At 43.6% G+C, this 20,206-nt stretch overlaps 1 protein-coding gene across 1 annotated transcript in view; it reads right to left on the bottom strand.

Annotated features, from left to right (window-relative positions):
* Positions 1-20,206, bottom strand: part of PCSK5 (proprotein convertase subtilisin/kexin type 5) — a gene marked incomplete at both ends in the record, with an annotated part of 434,445 nt that overhangs the window by 92,018 nt on the left and 322,221 nt on the right. The window contains one exon of the mRNA XM_080709117.1: positions 4,499-4,601. Within this exon, the coding sequence (XP_080565243.1) occupies positions 4,499-4,601 (103 nt within the window). The remainder of the gene's footprint in view (positions 1-4,498; positions 4,602-20,206) is intronic.

Genomic DNA, 20,206 nt, shown 5'->3' with positions numbered 1-20,206 from the left:
CTGTAGCATCGAATGAGGTGACATTCTCACAGCACAAACTTTTAGCTGATGGCTTTAGTGTATATGGAAAATAACCTGAACCCATCCTGGAATTCATGCTTCCTCCCTCCCTCCCTCCTTTCCTCCCTCCCTCGCTTCCTTTCTTTTCTTTCTTGTATAAGAGATTGAATTCAGGGGCACTATACCTCCAAGCTATTCCCCTAACCCTTTTATTATTTATTTATTTATTTATTTATTTATTTATTTATTTATTTTTATATTTTCTTTTATTTTATTTTAATACTTTTATTGGTGCATTATAGTCTCAAATCATAATGTAGTCCATAGGTATTATTAATTATTTTGAAACAGGGTCTTCCTAAGTTGCGGAGACTGGCACTTGGCACTTGAGGGCATTTGCTTATCCTGAGTTTTCAATTGTCTTTAAGGAGCTAAACTCAAAGGTTCATAAGCAAGTAAAAGGAAACTATAGGATGTAGAGATGATCTCTAAAATTTTGAGTTTTTTAAATTTTTGCGGGTCTGGGGATGGAACCCAGGGGCATTTGACCTCCAAGCTAAACCCTCTGCCCTATTTTTTTTATTCTTTATTTTGAAACAGGGGCTCACTAAGTTGCAGAGAGCCTCACTAAGTAGCTGAGGCTATCTGTGAACTGCGATCCTCCGGTCTCAGCCTCCCAAATGTTGGGATTAGAAGTGTGTGCCACCATGTTCAACAAATTTTTATTTTTTTAATGTTTTAAAAACATCATGGGAAAACTTAAACATATATAAAAATAAATTTACATAAACACACACATATATCATACATAAAAGACTTAACAGTATACTCTCATCAGTCAGTGAATTTATTATTTATTTATTTATTGCAGTACTGAGGGTGGAACCCAGGGACATTTTACCTCCAAACTACACCCTCAGCCTTATTTTTTATTCTTTATTTGAAACAGGGTCCACTGAGTTGCAAGGGCCTCACTAAGTATCTGAGGCTGGCCGCGAACCCAGATCCTCTTGTCTCAGTCTCCAGAATGCTGGGAGTAAAAGCGTGGGCCACCACGCCCAGATCAGTCAATGTGTTTAATCACAGTTTCAATAATTATCAGCTTTTGGCCAATCTCATTTCATAGTTTTCCCACCCATTTACTCCCTCCCATATGATTTAGAAGCATTAACAAAAAAATGTTAATATTACTCTCCCAGATAAAAATCTCTTTGCAGACCATCTTCATTTTGATCAGGATTTGGGATATCCAAAGGCTTCAGAACAAGAAGAAACTCAGTGAGCAGAGCACAACTATCCTGCTAATTTTACCTCCCCTCGACCGCAGCGCAGGTCTTTTCCTGACATTCTCTGAACTGCTGAGAACCCACCACAGATTGCATCCTGAGTTCACCCACTCACTCATAGGTTGTATTCTTGTTGGCCTACAGTGAATTTCAGTCCAAGGGAAGCATCCGCAGGAGCTCTGAAAGCAGGAGGAGAGACCTGGGCTCGTTTCTCCTCCCTGAAGCCCAGCTTCCCCCTCCCAAGGCTGCGCGGATGCTGTGTCTCTGCCGCTCCCACTCTGCCTCACATCCCCTCTTCCAAGGTGGGGCCCTTGCTTCAGGGTGTAAAAGTTCCCACTATTCCTCATCCCTGACCCCTTTATTAGCCCTTGACTACGACGTCAAGAGCAGAAGGGCGTCCTACAGAACCCCTGTACCCTTCATCTAACTCAGAGCCGCACGTAAAGCAGGCTCTTTTCACTTATCTTGGACAGACCGGATCCCCTTTGCTATGGTTTGAATGGGTCCCCAAAGTTTGTGTACTGGAGACTTAACTCTAATGCAGAAGTGTTGGGGTGGGATCTATTGAGATATGACTGGATGACGAGGAATCAGCCACCATGCACAGGCTGCTGTTCTGAGCATCAGAGTGAAATAGTTATAAAAGCCAACCTGTCTTCCCCTACCTTCTCATTCTCACCCTCTCGTGTCCTTCCACCTTCTGCTGTGGGATGACACTGACTAAGGCCCTCACCAGGTGCCGGTGTCATGACTCGGCCTTCCCGGCCTCCAAATAGCCAGCCACGCTTGTACTGTTTATAAATTACCCAGTCTCGAGCCCTCTATTATGGTACCACACAATGAACCAGGACTCCACTCTGGGAAACACTTTGGAAAAGGCCTAAGGAAAATACTTTGTCATTCTTTCAGGAACAAAGAAGCCAGCACTACTATCTTTCAAGACAGTATTTTTTTTTTTCTTTTTATCTTCTTAACCCCCTTCAGGGAAAATACAGGAAAAATGAGAAAGAAAAAAAGTCATAAAACTCATTGCCATGCTACGATACACTTTCTTGGACATATTTAACTGACATCAAAGAAAAGAGATGGGGGGTGAAATGCTTGGAGGGATAGAGAGAAAATTGTCCCAGGGGAACAGATTTCTTAAGAAGGTACCTTGCTTCAAGGTCCACGCACAAGCTTTTCTTTCTTCAAAAGCTAAAAGCACAGGCTACTCCCCCAATGAGAGCACCAGAATGACCCAGTAGGTCTGCCTCTAATTTTCTATCAATTGGCTTAGATTTTTTTTTTTAAATGGTCATTTAAGGTAGAAATTTTCTTCTCACTTCTCGTTTCTGGTGAGCCAGCGACCATCATGACTTCTTCAGTGTACGTTGGATGGTGGTAGCATCCTTATTAAACAAGTGCTAAGTTTGCTCCAATTTAAAAGACATCTAGATGTGCAAGAGGATTTGTTGTTGGCATGGGGGGTATGAGGAAAGAGAGGGTGTCATTTTGGTGATGTTGCCTGTATCTTATGTGTGTTTTGAAGTGGCTTTAGGAAAGTTCAATATTTAGAAGTCTAGTTATCGTAAAGAGACACTTGGAAAATATTCCCATGGTTAGCATTGACCTTCCCTTTCTCCCTTCCTTCCTTCCTTCCTTCCTTCCTTCCTTCCTTCCTTCCTTCCTTCCTTCCTTCTTCCCTGGTACTTGAGATCAAATCCAGCATTACTATAACACTGAGATATTTCCCCAGTCATTTTTATTATTTATTTATTTATTTATTTATTTATTTATTTATTTATTTATTTATTTGAGACAGGGTCTTACTAAATTGCCCAGATATCCTCAGACTCTGGAGTTGGTAGGATTACAGGTGTGCATCCTTATGCCTGGCTAGCATTGAGGATTCTTAAGACTACTGTTTTTGTGTCCTTTTCCTTTTATCTTTGTTCATTATTTCCTTTTTGCCTTCCTCTTTCTGAAGAGTCAAATCTATGATATCAGGTATACACTTTATCAAGTTCAATAAAACACACACATTGTTTTTTCTGGCAGAATAAAGGGACAAATGTACACCACAGCCTATGTTCACAAGGATGTTCCAGTCCTGAATACGAATCAGGACAAAATGACTGTTGTGTAGGGTAGAAGGAATGTCATTCTAGAGCTATAAAACACCAGCCACGGAACAGCCTCAGTCCACTGGTCCTGGGGACCCTGATTCCCACACATTTAGCTAAGCAGTGACAAGATCATTCAAACTCTCAGCAGTCTGCAGATGTAAAGTGCTGGGATCAGAGGAGCAGTGATCAAAATACAACAAGCATTTTCCAACTTTCCTCATTAGAAATGCCCGTGTAAGTAGGGCGTGGCGGCCTGTGCTTATAGTCCCAGTATTTGGGAGGCTGAGACAGGAGAATCGCAGGTTTGTGGTCAGCCTCAGCTACTTAGGCCCTCTGCAACTTAATGAGTCCTGTTTCAAAATAAAGAATGAAAAATAGGGCTGTGGGTGTAGCTCACAGGTAGAATGTCCTTGGGTTTAATCCCCAGCACCTCAAAAATAAATAAACAAATAAATAAATAAATAAATAAATACAAATGGAATACCCTGTTTATTAGTGGAATTGCTCATCCCAGCCACAGGCTCCTTATGCCCACATTCACTTGATTATTAAGCGCTTATTGAGTGCCTTCTGTTTTTCAAGCACTGTGGTAGATACTGGAGATAGAAAGGTGAGTATTTCAAGGAGCTTGCTGTCTAACAAAGAGATGAATTTGTAAGCAAATGTCTTCCAGGGCTACAGCTGCTCTGATGATGCTCATATAGAAGGAACACAAAGAAAGGAGGGGCGCTCTACTGAGAGGAGCTCAGAATGCCTTCACAGGACCATTTGCCCTGGAATTGGCTTGAGATATGAGCAGGTGTCTGGCCAGAATATGGAAGCAATGACTGAGGCATGGGTGTGCAGAAAGGGATCACAAGTGGCTGTGAAGGTCCCACCTTCCCTGAGGGAGAAGCCTTCCCAGTGTCTAGGGAACTGGACCTTGCAGAGAGTACTGGGAATTATGGGCAGAGGTGGACTGTGGCCTGCCCAAGAAGACCATGTGGGTCATGGGAAGGACTTTGTTTCCTGCAGGCCCTTGGGGAGTGGCTAAGGTAACTAGCACCTCCTCTCCGCCCTGCCACCCGAGTGCCCATCCCCAGGAGACACTGAGGGGCCACTCACCGTGTGAGGGGGCAGCTGGTGCAGTCTTCCTGGGTTGGGCCCCAGCACTTGGCACATGAAGCGTCACAGACTTGGCAGTGGCCATGCTTATCCATGTATTCTCCTGGGGAACAAAATCTGGTTGTTTACTTCATTTCCACAGGGCAGGCTGCCTGTGCTGTCAGCCCGAGGGTGGCCAGAACTCTCTGTGGCTGCCTGCTACCATGGACAGACCGAAGAAACCCTGGGTGGCTTCAGTGGCCAGCCCTGAAATCAGCCATACAGTGACAACTGCGCCTTTCCTAGGGTCCCCAGACGTTGGAGCCTTAAAAAGTTTATGAAGTACAGGGTGTGGTGGTCCACATCTGTAATCCTAGTACTTAGAAGGCTGAGACAGGAGGATCACAGGTTCAAGACCAGCCTCCAAAACCTAGCAAGGCCCTGTTTCAAAGTAAAAACATAAAATAGGGCTCAAAGCGTAGCTCAGAAGAAAAATGTGCATGAGTTCAATCCCCAGCACCACAAAAAAGAAAAAAACTTCAGAGGCAATAACAGGATTTTGGATCTAGGTATCATTTGTTGAAGATTTTACAAGTAGACCAGGCCAAGAGGGCTTTCCCACTGGACCCTTTTCCTGAGCCCCCATTAATTTTCCAATTAAAAATCTAAGGCCTAGCCAGGTGGTGTGGTGGCACACACTTGTAATCCCAGCATTTGGAAGCCTGAGACGGGAGGATCACGGTTCGCAGACAGCCTCAGCTACCTAGTGAGGCCCTCTGCAACTCAGTGAGACCTGGTTTCAAAATAAAGAATAAAAAATAGGGCAGGGATGTGTAGCTCGGAGGTCAAATGCCCCTGGGTTCCACCCCTAGACCCGCAAAAAAAAAAAAAAAAAAAAAAATCTAAGGCCTTAGCTGGGCCTGGTGGTGCACACCTATAATCCCAGGATTTGGTAAACTGAGACAGGAGATTGCAGATTCAAGAACAGCCCTCAGCAACTTAGTGAGGCTATACTTAAAAAAAGAAAGAAAAATGAAGAAAGAAAGAAAGAAAGAAAGAAAGGAAGGAAGAAAGAAAGAAAGAAAGAAAGAAAGAAAGAAAGATAGCCAGCCATGTGTGGTGGCACACACCTGTAATTTCAGTACTTAGGAGGCTGAGATAGGAGGGTCACAGGTTAGCAGACAGCCTCAGCAAGTAGTGAGACTCTCATCAACCTACTTAGACCTGTTTAAAAATAAAAATAAAAATAAAATAGGCCAAACATAAGAAGGAAAGACAGGGGAGGAAACGGGGTAAGAATTGGGTCCTTACCCAGTTGAGTGATATGTGCATGTATGCTTTTACTACCTGTACTCCATTAAAATGTGTGACTACAATGGACCAATAAAAAATTAAAAATAAATAAAAAATAAAGATAAAATAGGGCTAGCATAGCTCAGAGGTAGAATGCCCCTGGGTTCAATCCCTAGTAACACACCACACACACACACACACACACACACACACACACACCTGAAGCCTTAGGCCCACAGAGATCTCAGTTATAGTTGTAGTTTAAGTCAAGGAACAAGCAGGACCCACTTACATCTTGTCTGACCACCCTGGAGAGGAAGGGATTGATTACTCGGTCAAGAGTAGGAATTGAGTCTTGGCCGACATTTGGTAGATAGGAGTATCTCTTTTTTGCTATTGGGAGTTGAGCCCAGGAGCATTCTACCTCAGAGCTTCATCCCCAGCCCATTTTATTTTGAAATAGAGTATTGCTAAGTTACTGAGGGCCTTGCTATGTTGCTGAGGCTGGCCTGGAACATGCAATCCTCCTTTCTCAGCTGGGATTACAAGTGTGTAGCACCATACCTAGCAGGAGCTACATCTTTTCCTGAAAGAATAAAAATAAAGAGATTGCCAGAGAGTTGTTTCTTTCATGAGAAAGCTTATCTTTCCCTAGGAAAAACACACGAGTTTCCGCCACAGAAGCGAGCTCAGCCTCAGGAATTTCTTTTAAATATTTGGGAAACAGCTTCCATGGCAAGGTGGTGGAAAGAGGCCAGCTTCACAGAAGGTGCTAATCCAGGCCTGGGCTCTGCTCACAGAGTTCAGTCCTGCTACCCACACCACATTTCTTCCCCTGCCATGGTCTGAAAAAAAACAAAACAAAAACAACCAGCTTCTTCAGCCAAGCCAGAAAACTACTCTCTTCCACTCCTTTTTTTTTTTTTTAAAGATTAAGAAATAGATTATGCTCAGAAAGTATAGTTTCAGATTTTGGCAGAGCCATACGCTTCACTTGACCCCGTGCGCCCCACAGCTTTGACAGCCCCATAAGCACCTGAGCGTTGTCAGCCTGAGATCCAGCTGGTGTGGTGAGGCACTAGACCCACCCATGGTTTAACCAAGATGTCTCGGTGAGACTCTTAGATTTGCTGCTGACTTCTTGTAGTTGATTGAGGAAAAACTTTGGAAACACAGCCTTGACTGGTGAGGGATGGAGGGAACCCCCCACATGCCCCACCTTTACCCCGAGCTTTACTGAACAGACATAAGTAGAAAAGTTAGATTAGATCGTGTGTGTGTGTGTGTGTGTGTGTGTGTGTGTGTGTGTGTGTGTGTGAGATACTGTGGATTGAACTCAGGGTCATTATACTTCTGAGCTCCCCCACTCCAGCCCTATTTAATTTTTAAATTTGAAACAGGTTCTCACTAAGTTGCAGAGGGCATCACTAAGTTGTTGAGGCTGGCCACACACCTGTGATCCTCTTATCTCAGCCTCCCAAACACCGGGATCACAAGTGTGTGCTACCACGCCAGGCTGCAAAGGTAGAGCGTGTATGCGAATCTTCTACTTACAAGAACTAAGTCACAGAGTAATGAAGAGGTTGCTAGAGTTTGCCCGTACACCGCAGGGAAAGCCGTTCACGTGCAGTCATGCTATTACTTTTGCTAACTGAAGGGGAAGAGGACACATTTGCAGTGATGGCGGTGTCTAAGAGCAGCGAACCCTGTTCTCCTAAGTCTTCTAATTATTACCAAGCTACCATGTGGTCTAGGAATATGATTTATAACTTTTAAAATCTTCTTCATGGTGGTGCACGCCTATAATCCCAGAGACAGGAGGATCACAAGTGTGAGACCAGCCTCAGCAACTTAGTGAGGCCCATAGCAACTTAGTAGACCTCATTTCAAAATAAAAACAAAATAGGGCTGGTGGTGTAGCACAGAGGTAGAATGCCCCTGTGTTCAACCTCCGGTACCACCACCATCACAACAACAAAAAAAAAAAAAAAAAAAAAAGAAAAAAGAAAAAAGAAAGAAAGAAAGGAAAAGAAAAGAAAGATTGAGATCACAGTTCTTGGCCCAGGAGTAGAGACCTGGCCCCAAAGAGTACCTATGAAGGACAAAGAAAGCAGATAATGCAGGTTGGTTACGGCCCAAGATCCTGGCTGCCTAAACTGTCCAGCAGACGCTTAAATCCAGCCCATGCTGGTCTCCTGGTGCCATGCCCCCTGGGGTTGGCTGCCTCTGCCTCTGCCTCTGTGGCAGCACTTATCCCTAACTCACACAAGGTATTGAATGAGCGAGATGACTTCTTGGTATCAGCCGTCCCAAGGCAGAACAAAGTCAACTACTTCCTTCCAGCAAAAGTGGCAATTTCAAGTTGAGACTGTCTCACTTAATTCAAGTATTGCATATACACAGCCTTTGTTTAATTTGTACAGCCAGCCCCTGCCCCATTCCACCTCTAATTTAGCATTGTTCTTTCTACAATTTCTTTCTCTGTTGTGATAGGCAGCACAGTCAACTGAGCAGTCTACACACCAGGAAAATTAAGGGCCGAGGATCCAGGGCTGACCTGGTAGGAAGGAAGGAGTGGAACTTGGCAACTACTTGTATTTAGAGAGTTGGATGATGCTCAGATATCTTTCAAAAGATACATGCTGAGTGGGATGGGGATGGGAGAAGGTCACGGAGACTTCAAACCCCAAAGAAAGAATTACCTAAAAATATGTGGGCTCATGGAGAGCACAGCTCCTCATTCATCCATGAATGTTTTTGTACTTCTAAGCACATGCCAGATACTAGGTGAAATTTAGAGGCATACACATTTAAAAGGCCTTATTCTTGGGGTTTCAAAGATTTTTTTTTTTTAAAGAATGTTGTTTTTTTGTTTGTTTGTTTTTGTTTTTGCGGTACTAGGGATAGAACCCAGGGGGCATTCTACCGTTGTGCTACACCCCAGCCCTATTTTTTATTCTTTATTTTGAAACAGGGCCTCACTGAGTTGCAAAGGGCCTCACTAAGTAGCTGAGGCTGTCCGCAAACCTCGATCCTCCTGTCTCAGCCTCCCGAATGCTGGGATTACAAGCCTGTGCCACCACGCCCGGCTTAAAAGAATCTTTGATTTGGGGATTTTCAAAGATTCTCGAGAAGAATGATTTGTAAGGAAGTAGTTCCAATCCAAATGCCAGCCAGGAGCTCTCTACTTCCTCCAATAGTCTGAAGACTAAGATGAAAGATCACGGGCGTGCCGTGAACCTTCCATGACCTGTGTAGACCTAGAGGCAAACACAGTTTTCAGGAACTGACACAGCAGTTTGGTTCTTCCAGTTTTGAAGACTCCTCCAACTTAATCCCCATGAAGTAGCAGATCCAACACCAGGGCAGGATTTTAAACTAAAAACAACTTGCTCTGCTAAAACGAAAGCTGCTTCGATGATTCTGAGAGTTGTACCATACCCCCATCTAAAGTCTCCTTTATAACTACAGATGATGTGTTGCTAGGTCAGGTGAGGGTTATTAGGATATTATGTGGACTATTAAAATCCTTTCTAATTTGCCTCCTTATTGGCTTCTACAAGCCAGTAGGTGGCATTCATACCTTGGCTGTGTATTTTCTCTGATTTGCTCAACTCTAAAGGCCTGTATTAGCATGCACAAAGTGCCACCTGAGATATGATGACCACTAACCATCGCCCATCTCCAAGATTTCAAATGCACCCTGCAAATACAATCTTCTCAGGCCCCACTATAGTTCTATGTCACCTCAGTGTCTCCTTCCAACTGCCCGGCCACCCTTTCACTCACCTCTTGATAGCTGCCCTTTTTAGTTTTAGGCCAAACCATCTGGAAACCCAAGCTCTACTCATTCTTGATCAAAAGCAGACGACACCTCTTAATTTGTTTATAAGGTGTCTGAGTTCCCTCAGCATCCCTTTTTTCAATCCCAAGATACCTCTCTCTGTTCTTCCTGACTGTTCACTCATTTCCCATATGTAAAAGGAAGCTAGATATCTTCTCCTGGCTCCTCCAACTGCCCATCTAATGCTATTCCTCCTCTTTTGTCAGGAGATTTCTACACCAATCCTCTGTCTTAGTGGTCTTCTTCACATCTCCCATTACCATCGACTCTACAAGATTTCCTCCCTAACCTAAAACTTTCCTAAGCCTTTTCCCAGCCTGAGAAGTGACTCTTAAAACTTGTTTTTCCCTCCTGCTACTTGGAAACAAAGTGGGGACAACTGCATGACCTTGAAGCTTATGTAAGAGAGTCAGAGAAGGACAGCTCGGTGGTTCATCTCTCCCCAGCCTGCACGCCTCTTCACTTTAGAGCAAGCTCTGGCTTTAAAACAGATGAAAATAAGGGACCTGCCCCAATTCTTGTATTTATGTAGACATCCAATTAGTTACATAAACATCTGCCCCCAGCCCTCCCAGGCACAAGTTTTCCACTGAGCGTTTGGAACTGAGGAAGTCAGACTCCAAGGACACAGGGAAGTTGCTCTCTCTCCTTTTTTTGGTTGTTGGAGCAGCACATTCTTGTCATCTGTCTTCATTGCACAATGAAGTTGAATGTTTATGACAGGCGTGATATACAAAACTCCGAGGAAAAGTCACTTTAGCAGAGGCCTAAGGAGCCAGTGTTCTGTTCTCCACCTCATCCTACAAGCTTTTCTTTCTGGCGTCCTTACGTGCTATGATTACGTCCAAATCATTTCTGCGAAGAAAACTTTTCCATCCTCCCTTTAGTTCCTCTCTCATCCTATCTCGTGATGCTTCCAAGGACACTAGGGTAGGAGAGTCGTAAGGGGAGGAATGATGCCTCGAAACTCGAAGACATAGCTTGAAATGGACACTAGTAATTCTTGAAACGCGCAGGTAAGTGGCTTACCCTGCTTGTTCCATCCCTTGATGGCATGGCAGAACGTTATCCACAAGTCTGGGTTATAAATAAGCCCTATGAAGTCATCCAGTGTAGGTGAGTGTGTCTTAAATCACCAGCAGGCACAAAACTCGATGGAGACATACTAATATTTCTTAGGTTTACATGGTCAAAGAACTTCCTTCCTCTTTTATTTTGTGGTACGGGGGACGGACCTTCCTCTTGAAGAAATACTATGCTGCCTTCTGTACCCTATACTATTTCTTTATTGATTAGCACCAAATCTATTGTATAATTTACACAAATAAATATATATTTTAATAAATTAATAAGCTTATAAGTAGATAGATTACGATGTGACTTTAAAACAATTCTGTCACCAGGTATCCAGTAAGAGACACTGGGTGAAACAGTTGGCAAGAATCCTCTACCTGGGTTTGTTTCTGGGTTTTTACCTTGAGATTCTGTGTGCGATCTACTTATGTGCCTTATCACACACTTTTCAGGAATCATAGTGTGACTTTATTGAATAATTCTATAATCACTAGTGCTAATTAAATAATGCTATCTCATTGCAAGGATGCCAATACATTATCATTTAACTTTGTTAAGCCACCACTCTGTGAAGACAGTTTTCATGGAGGAAAAAAAAACCCATATACATTTAGAACTTTCCACCAGCTACAGTAAATGCTGAGCAACATTTTCAACTAATTATATGCTAATAAAATAAGTCAGTTTTTAAAGCCTCATTAAGCATGAAGTTTTATAGCAAAGCTCAAAATATGAGGCCATCAACTGAGACGGCACCATCTTTAAAGTCTGTGCAATCGCTCAGCCTTAAAAAGGAAGGAAACTCTGACACATGCTGCAACAAGGATGGACCTTGAACTCATTACAAAGTTAAGTGAAATAAGCCAGTCCCGAGAGGAGATTTTACCAAGTCTCTAGAGTCGTAATGATGAAGCAGATTGGTGGTTTTCAGGGACTAGGGGAAGGGGGAAAGGAGAATGATTTTTTAATGAGAATTTTTGTTAGGAAAGATTAAAAAGTTCTGGAGGTGGATGGTGGTGATAGTTGTACCACAGTGTGGATGTATTTAGTGCCATGGAACTGTACACTAAAAATGGTTTAAATGATATTTTTTTTTTTTTGCATGTGTATGTGTACTGATGATTGAACCTAACTCCCTCTAAGCTACACCCCCAGCCCTATTTTATTTTTTCTTTTGAAACAGGGTCTCATTTAGTCGCTGAGGGCCTTGCCATATTTCTTACTTAGGCTGGTCTCAAACCTGCGATCTTCCTATCTCAGCTTCTTAAATACTGGGATTTACAGGCACACACCACCACAACTGGCCTATACTGGCAAATTTTAATGTTTTGGATCTCTTGCCAAAATTAAAAAGTCTATCCGATGAGTTTTTTCTTACCAGGAAAATACTTAATATTAACCTAAACACTCAGAATTGTCTGCTTTGGGGGGTGGGTGCAAGAGCATCTGTCATCTTGCAGGGCCAGTCTGTTGAGCTGAGGAGACCTGCTGGGGAATGGGAATAAATGGATACATGAATCAAACTTGTCATAAGAGAGATATCTGGCAGATGAAAACATCTGTTTTTCCTTTTCTGGGGATCCGGGACAGGCAGAATGGCCATGGGGCAGCTAGGAGGAGAGCCCTATATCCCTGGCCAGAGGTGTCCAGGGACCACCACTTCACCCTCCTATTCCCTCAACTACTTGCCCTTGTACTCCCACATGGCTTTTTCTGATTGACAGGACTTGTCCTTCTTGGGCACCGACATGGATCTATGTGGTTTGTGCAGATACTCTGTATGTTACTCTGGCACTCCAGGGGTTGCCACTCCTGCCAAACGGATAGGTCATAAATTGTTATTCAACACACACACACACACACACACACACACACATACACACACACTTAGTTTCCTTCAGCTTACAGGCTAATCAAAGAACAGAGTTAAGAGTTGACCCTGAGCCAAACATAGTGGCGCACAACTGTAATTCCAGTACTTAGGAGGCTGAGACAGGAGGATCACAGGTTCAAGGACAGTTTCAGCAATTTAGCAAGTGGGTCTCAGAGCTTCAAAGTGGGATACTGGTTACCAAGGGCTGGAGGTGGGAAAACTGGGGACATATTGGTCAAAGCAAAGAAAGCCGCAGAAGGAGTAAGTTCAAGAGCTCTGTGAATGACATGGCGACTATAGTTAATAATTCCGATACTTAGGAGGCGGAGACAAGAGGATTGCAGGTTCAGGTCCAGCCTCAGCAACTTACGGAGAACCTCGGCAAGATCCTGTTTCAAAACAAAAAGGGCTGGGAGTGGGAGTGTAACTTGGAGGTCGGATGCCCCTGAGTTCAGTCCCCAGTTAAAAAAAAGAAAGAAAGAAAGAAAGAAAGAAAGAAAGAAAGAAAGAAAGAAAGAAAGAAGAAAGAAAGAAAGAAAAAAGAAAAAACCAAAAGATATTGTTTGTATTCTGACCACCATCAGGTAGCTAAAAGCGTGTATCCAAAGTGGAGCCTTGGGGCCGGGCATGGTGGCGCACGCTTGTAATCCCAGCATTTGGGAGGCTGAGACCGGAGGATCGTGGTTCGCAGACAGCCTCAGCTACTTAGTGAGGCCCTCTGCAACTCAGTGAGACCCGGTTTGAAAATAAAGAATAAAAAATAAGGCAGGGGCTGTAGCTCGGAGGTAAAATGCCCCTGGGTTCCATCCCCAGACCCATAAATAAATAAATAAATAAATAAATAAATAAATAAATAAATAATTTGAGAGGAAAAAAAAAAAAACAACAAAGTGGAGCCTTGGCCTACACACCCACACAGGGTGGAGATGCCAAAGCTCCTATTCAACCCCACACTACAAGTGCGGCACTATGGCATCTCTAATCCAGACGTCAGCCCCTCTCGTAAGTGAGCAGCTGAGGCTCGAGGAGATTAAAAATCTTGCATAGATTCATTTAACAAGAGATAGAGTGACACTCCGCACTGGGTTTGTGTGACCTTAGGCATGTGCTGGCCTCCTTCCCTCGGTCCCTCCATCCCTTCCTTCCTTCCTCTCCTTTTCTTTCATTTCCTTTTCCATACTGGGGATTTAATCCAGGGGAATTTACCTCCAAGCTATACTCCCAGCTCTTTTTATTTATTTACTTTTTTAAAACCTTGAAAGAGTCTCGCTAGGTTGCTGAGGCTGGCCTCAAACATGCTATCCTGTTCCAGCCTCCCAAGTACTAGGATTACAGGTCTGCACAAGGCCTGGCCCAGGCTCTTTCTATAATATATCCCTGCTAGGGATTTAATTCCCTTTTTAGTTTTTGCTATTTACAAAAAGAAAAAACTGAGTACCTGCTTTACTCAAACCACTTGGTGTGGTAACAATATAAAGAAGGAGTTTACTGTGAAAATAAATAGGCTACTGCAGAAATCAGATTTCCTCAAAACTGATAGGAAAATCTGAAGAAAAATCAAATATTCCTTCCTCATCAATTTTCTCTGATAAAACGACCGCCATTTATTAAAAGGCAACTTTATGTATCAAACTGTTTTACAAGCTGTTTGTCCTGCACATTACATGGTAATCTCCTAAGAGGAACTAAAAGGATTTATTTGAATTAATAAAATAAGTTGGTTAGGGCTCTGGACAGAAATTTTCTATACTGCTTAACTGCTGGATAAAAACAAAGTACTTTGGCGCCTCAGAAATAGCTTACATCCAGAATTATGCTGGCCCCCAATTTACATGAAAGCTGGTACATTTGAAGGTTTCTCTTATCTCATCTTTAATTAAGAGAATTTGGCACTGCCTCTCTGTTACTGAAAGTCACTGTAAGTCTCACATGAGGATGCTAGAATCAGGAAAGAAGCTCGGAGAGGCCAATACTGCATGCGCTCCTTGTATCTGGACTCTAAAATGTGGAACGCAGAGAAGCAGAGTGGGGTGCTGGTTACAGGGGCTGGGGGTGGGAGGCCTGGGGACATGTTGGTCAATGTGTAGAAAGTCTCAGGAGGAGTAAGTTCAAGATAGCTATTGAATGACATGGTGGCTATAGTTAATAATGATGTATCATGTATTTGAAAATCTCTAAGAGGATTTTAAATGTTCTGTCCACAAAAAGTAAGTATGTTAAGTAATGACTATGTTAACTTGCTCAATTGACCCACTCCACCATATTTCAAAACATCATGCTATTGGCCATCAATCTTATGATTTTTAATTTGTCAATTAAGAAGAAAAAAGACTGAAGAATTAGCTGCAGGACCAGACCCAAGAGAGCAAAAAGGAATGAGTGTGATTATCAACAAAATCAAAAGCTGGTTTCCCAAAAATATAAACAAGATAGATAAACCACTAGCCAACCTAACCAGAAGAAGAAGAAGAAGAAGAAGAAGAAGAAGAAGAAGAAGAAGAAGAAGAAGAAGAAGAGGAGGAGGAGGAGGAGGAGGAGGAGGAGGAGGAGGAGGAGGAGGAGGAGGAGGAGGAGGAGGAGGAAGAGGAGGAGGAGGAGGAGGAGGAGGAGGAGAGATTCAACCCAAATTACTAAAATAATGAGATAATAAGGTGATATTACCAACAACGTGGAAATCTAGAAAATTATCTGAAACTTGAAAAACTGTACTCCAAGAAAATGGAAAACCTAGAAGAAATGGACAAATTTCTAGACACATATACCCTTTTTAAATTGAATAAAGAAAATATAGAAAATTGAAACTGACCAATAGCAATCAAAGAGACTGAAACAGCAATAAATAGCCTACCATCAAACAAAAGCCCAGGTTTCCCAAGTGAATTTTATTTGCAATGCAATGAAATAAATATACAAACCCTAACCCTAATGTTGAAATTGCAGATGAGGAAAACGTTCTCATAAGTAGAGTGTGGTAGGTAGAAATCCATCTTAGGAGTCTAGAATTTTTTTACCAGTCCTTTAGTGGGCTGTCTGCCCATTCCTATAATGGAGGTTAGAATTTTTACAGGCTTCACTAGTGCACTCAGTCTCTTGATTCATCAGAGTTAAGATGTTTATCCCCAGTGTCTGCTCTATTTGTGGCTGTAGGGGGACCACTCTCAAGGGGGGCGTGCACAGTATCAGATGCATTCACAATAAAGGGATGTCTGGGTTTTAATACACAGTGACAGAAGTAAGGGACAGTAATTTGAGAGAGTAACTTGTTTGGCTTTTGGAAAGCATCCCGTGCTGTGGGTGCAGGTCAGCCCTGGGAGATGCTTACTGAGGAAGTGAATGATGTAAGAGGGTTGAGGACCAGGACGTGAGGGCCTCTCACTGAGAGATGCCAGCTAGTGGTATTGGGGGACTGTTGGGTAGACCATGCCAGCCACCCCAGGAGGGACCATGGTGCAGCAGAACTCAAGGCGTGTGCCATTTCTTCTCTTTTGAGTGATGAAGATGGCAGGTGAAAATATCAGGAGCAGGACCTGTGGAGCCTTCCTTACACTCCTGAGCTAGATGCTGCTGTGCAGATGGTTAAAACCCCAAGTCCTTCCTACTGGGCTTAATAAGACCAAAATGTCCCCTGAGATACATGGGCGAGCCTTGTTATCATCTATGTTCATTTCAATGGCAACTCAACGCATCTTCCTAGCAGCTGTCAGAACTTGCTGGAAACCCCTTCAAAGCCCGCTGTGGTCACTTTCCCACCCCACTGCCTGTGGAAAGGAACATCCCAACATTGCCCTCTTTCTCTTCCTCTGTGTCCATGCATAAAAGTGCTGACTTCACGGTTCTCTCCCACACCTCCTGCCCTGCCTCCATGTGCTGAACACGTCAGCCTGATCTCTAATTAAGGGAAAAGGGAAGCCCCTGGGAAGAGAAGAAAGTGCACTCTGAGGCCACCAGCCCCAGCTCACTGTAGCTGGTCCCAGCTTTGGTAATTGAGGATGGAGTCTGTAATTGGAGCATCATTAGCGGAACCATCCATAGGCCAGGCATGCTGCCTCCTGAGATCATGGGGTTGTCTAGTGACAGGTCTGCAGGGAGCATGCGCCCAGGGAACCCCAGTTTCTTGGTGACTGAGGAAGAATTTCATTAGCCAGGCTACCATACGTTTTATTAGGAATGACCAAACTATGATTTTCTAAAAGCTTAAATGTGTAAATGAAAAAGGAAACCAAAGCTTGGTCTGTGCCTGTGCGTGCCAGCGGAGTGTGGAGCACTGTGTTGGGTAAGAGCACATGAATTGGAGTTATCCCCACCTGGGGTTGGTTTTTGGCTCCCTCTTCCAGCTGCCTGAAATTAATCAAATGCATATTTCCTTGACATTGCTTTTGTGTAAGATGTGGACAAAAATCTCTCTCTCAAGATGTGTTGGGGATCAAATGAGAAAAACACACTTAGAGCGCCTTGCACAGCGATGGCAAAATGTTAGCTATAATTATCAGGTACCTTAATTCTGCCACCTCACTAAGCCTCTGATAATAATGTAGGGAAGGTAGAAACTATTGGCTTGTGGATCAAGTAACTTTCTGAACATCATTCAAGCTTTGCTCAGACTGGATTCCAAACTGTGCTTCTTCTACCCCTCCTGAGGGGCTGTGAGGAATGTATTGGCTGCATATGTGGGTGGCAATGAGGCACGAAAATTAATGACCCCGTGGACGGAGAACAATGACCTCTCAAAGCAATAGAGCTGCAAGATGCAACCCACACAAGTCATTTTTTACTCTTAGCAGTCCCTTGGAGACAGCCTCTCCAAACCAAAGCAAGACCAGCTTTTCCTGAACTTTGCTGTGGAAAATTCCAGAGCCATGTGGGTGCACCCTTCTCGGTCAAAGTCCAGCAGTTATGGGCACATCTCAGTTAGATGGTTCACTCAGTCAGTTCCAGAACTTGGACTGTTGGTCCCACTGAAGAGCCGTTATTGCTCTTTGACCATTTGCTTCTTTAAATGATGGGCAGGAAAGAAGTTGCTTCCTTCCTTAGTTGGCAGGTGTCAGGACAAAGTGCATCGTTCTTTCTCTCGTGGAGGAGAGAGCTTGTAAACAGGTGAGTGTGAAAGTGAGGGTAATGGTGTGTGTGTGTGTGTGTGTGTGTGTGTGTGTGTGTGTGTTTGCACATGTGTGTAGGAAAGGACAGGAGTTGGGGAAGGCAGTTTCAGGGAGCAGGAGACCTCCGAATCCCAGGGTATCAGAGGGAGTCTCATCGCAGGTGTTTCCCTGATAACAAGCGTCCTTCCTCATGGTTTGCATCCGACCAGAGCTTTTGAGTGTCCGGAGCCTGTCATCTGGGTCTCGACCCTTACGTGGCCTCACTTTACAGAGATTGCCACTTTCCCTCCTCCAAGATTCCACTTGTTTGTTCTGTGTGCTTGGCGACCATGAGCTGTCCTCTCCCCACTCATAAAATCACACCCCATCCCCTGAGAGGCAGGAGACAGGTTAAGTACTTTCGCCTGGAGCCAGATGTCCTAGAGATGGATCCCTTCCCTGGCTCTGCTACCCATGCAGTTGTGGACACGTTATATAATCTCAACCTCATTCAGCTTGTCTGTAAAATGGAAATAATTATACATACATCAAAGAGGTTAGTTAGAAGCATTGAATTAGTTAACACATGAAATGTACTTTGAAAGGTACTAGCGTACCAGTAAGCTCTTAATAAATGTTAGCTAGGGCTTCCATGAGCACAGTAGGTCCCTTGGAACAGCAATGTGGGATTGCAAAGATCTTTAGAAGCTGTCAAATCTCAGCAAAATCTGCATGAGCCTCGAGAACAACCCAGTTCTTCTCATAGAAAAGCCCGCCTGGTGAAGGCACGTCGGTGTCCGAGGTCCAAATGTTCCTCTCTTACATTTGACTCCTACTCTGTCCTTCACCAAGGTTGCCCCTGGCAGGCCCTCAGTGCCTTTCCTGGTGACATTGCACCTTCCTGACCTAGTTACATGCTGTCTCCTGGGGAGCACTAGCCTGGATCCCATTTCATGGGGTGCTGGGGGCCTTCAGAGCCCATCCCACAGCGAAGATTTGCAGATGCCAGGCAGGGAGTCGGCCTGAGGACGGCTTCTGTGTCCTGGAGTCCCAGTTCCCCTGATCCTCCCTCAGACAGAGCTAGTGAGTCAGGCCTCCTCCCTTCCCCAACTCCCTCTGGCTGCTGTCTGACCTGCGTTGACTCCTTTCGCTCTCAAGGCTGCTCTTGATATTCATCTTAACTAGATTTTACATGGTGTGATGTGCCTGGGGCCCTAAACTCCCCTGGACGGGGCCAGTGCCTCTCTCGGCTGTTCACAGTTGGCCCAAATGTGCAGGGACAGGCTATGGAAAGCCGCCCGTGGGCTCGGGGAACTTGAGCAGTCCTTGGCTTATGCAACCGTCTAGTGTAATTTAAGTTGTAATTTTCTAAAGATGAATTTGTAAGAGGCCAACATTTTCTATGGAATAAAAACAACTGGCTTCCTACAGTAGCATGAATGGCAGATGTGCAAGCCGGCTAAAGGAGCAGAGACAAGAGAAAGATGAGTTGCGTTGTTTGAGGATTATAAATCCTAGTCTGGGGCCAAAGATAAAAAAAAACTTTTCTGTGAAAAGCTTTCCTAATTTTTTCATATATAATTATCTGGCCGGCCTATGGAAATGATCATTACTCTCATTTTAAAGATGAGGAAACCGAGGCTTAAGAAATGTAAGATATCTTCCCTAGGTTTACTGAACTACTAGTGAGAATGGCTAATTACTTAGCGATTACTTTATGCTAGAAATTGTCCTGAGTGTCTAATGCATGTTAGTTCGCTTGATCCTTATTTTAATAACTCCGTTGGAAGGAAAATACTGTGAGCCACTTTTTTTTTAATCATCTTCTTTTTTGTTGTTGTTGAGAAAGTTGAGGCTATGAGACATTGTGTGACCTATTGAGGTCATCCAGCTGCTGACAGCTGGGACCTAAACCAAGGAGGTCAAACTCCAAACCTTTTTCCTTTAAGTAGGGGTTGTTTCCAGAAAGTAGTGGAGATGGGATCTTATATTCAAATTCCATTCCTCTTAGAAGTTCAAATAATTGGTGCATGTGGTGTGGGGTGTATGTGTGTGTTTGTGTGTGTATGTGTGTGTGAATGAATGTGAGGATAAAGAGAAATCATGCAATTCTAGACTCTTCATTCTAGCAAGAAGGCTCTAAGCTCCATGGAACAGACAAAACATGAGACAAAGCAGAATCAAGTGCACAAATTCAGAGTTAGTGGTTATGGTGGTGCACCCCTGTATTCTCAGTATTTGTGTTGCTGAGATAGGAGGATCCTAGGTTCAAAGCCAGCCTCATCAACTTAGCAAGACCTTGTTTCAAAATTAAAAATAAAAGAAGGGTTGTGCATTATGGCACACAACTGTAATTCCAGTACTTGGGAAGTTGAAACAGGAGGATCACAGGTTCAAGATGAGTCTTAGCAACTTAACAAGACTCTCAGCAATCTAGTGAAGCCCTGTTTTAAAATAAAATTTAAAAAAGTCCTGGGTATGTAGCTCAGAAATAGACTGTTTCTGGGTTCAGTCCCCAGTATAAATATAAATATATAAATAAATAAATAAATAAATGAATAAATGAATGG

Source organism: Muscardinus avellanarius (genome assembly GCF_963383645.1).
Source record: "Muscardinus avellanarius genome assembly, chromosome: 13".
In the NCBI taxonomy this organism is placed as follows: Eukaryota; Metazoa; Chordata; class Mammalia; order Rodentia; family Gliridae; genus Muscardinus; species Muscardinus avellanarius.
The sequence above is the reverse complement of the archived record's forward strand: the minus strand, read 5'-3'. Positions and strand labels throughout refer to the sequence as shown.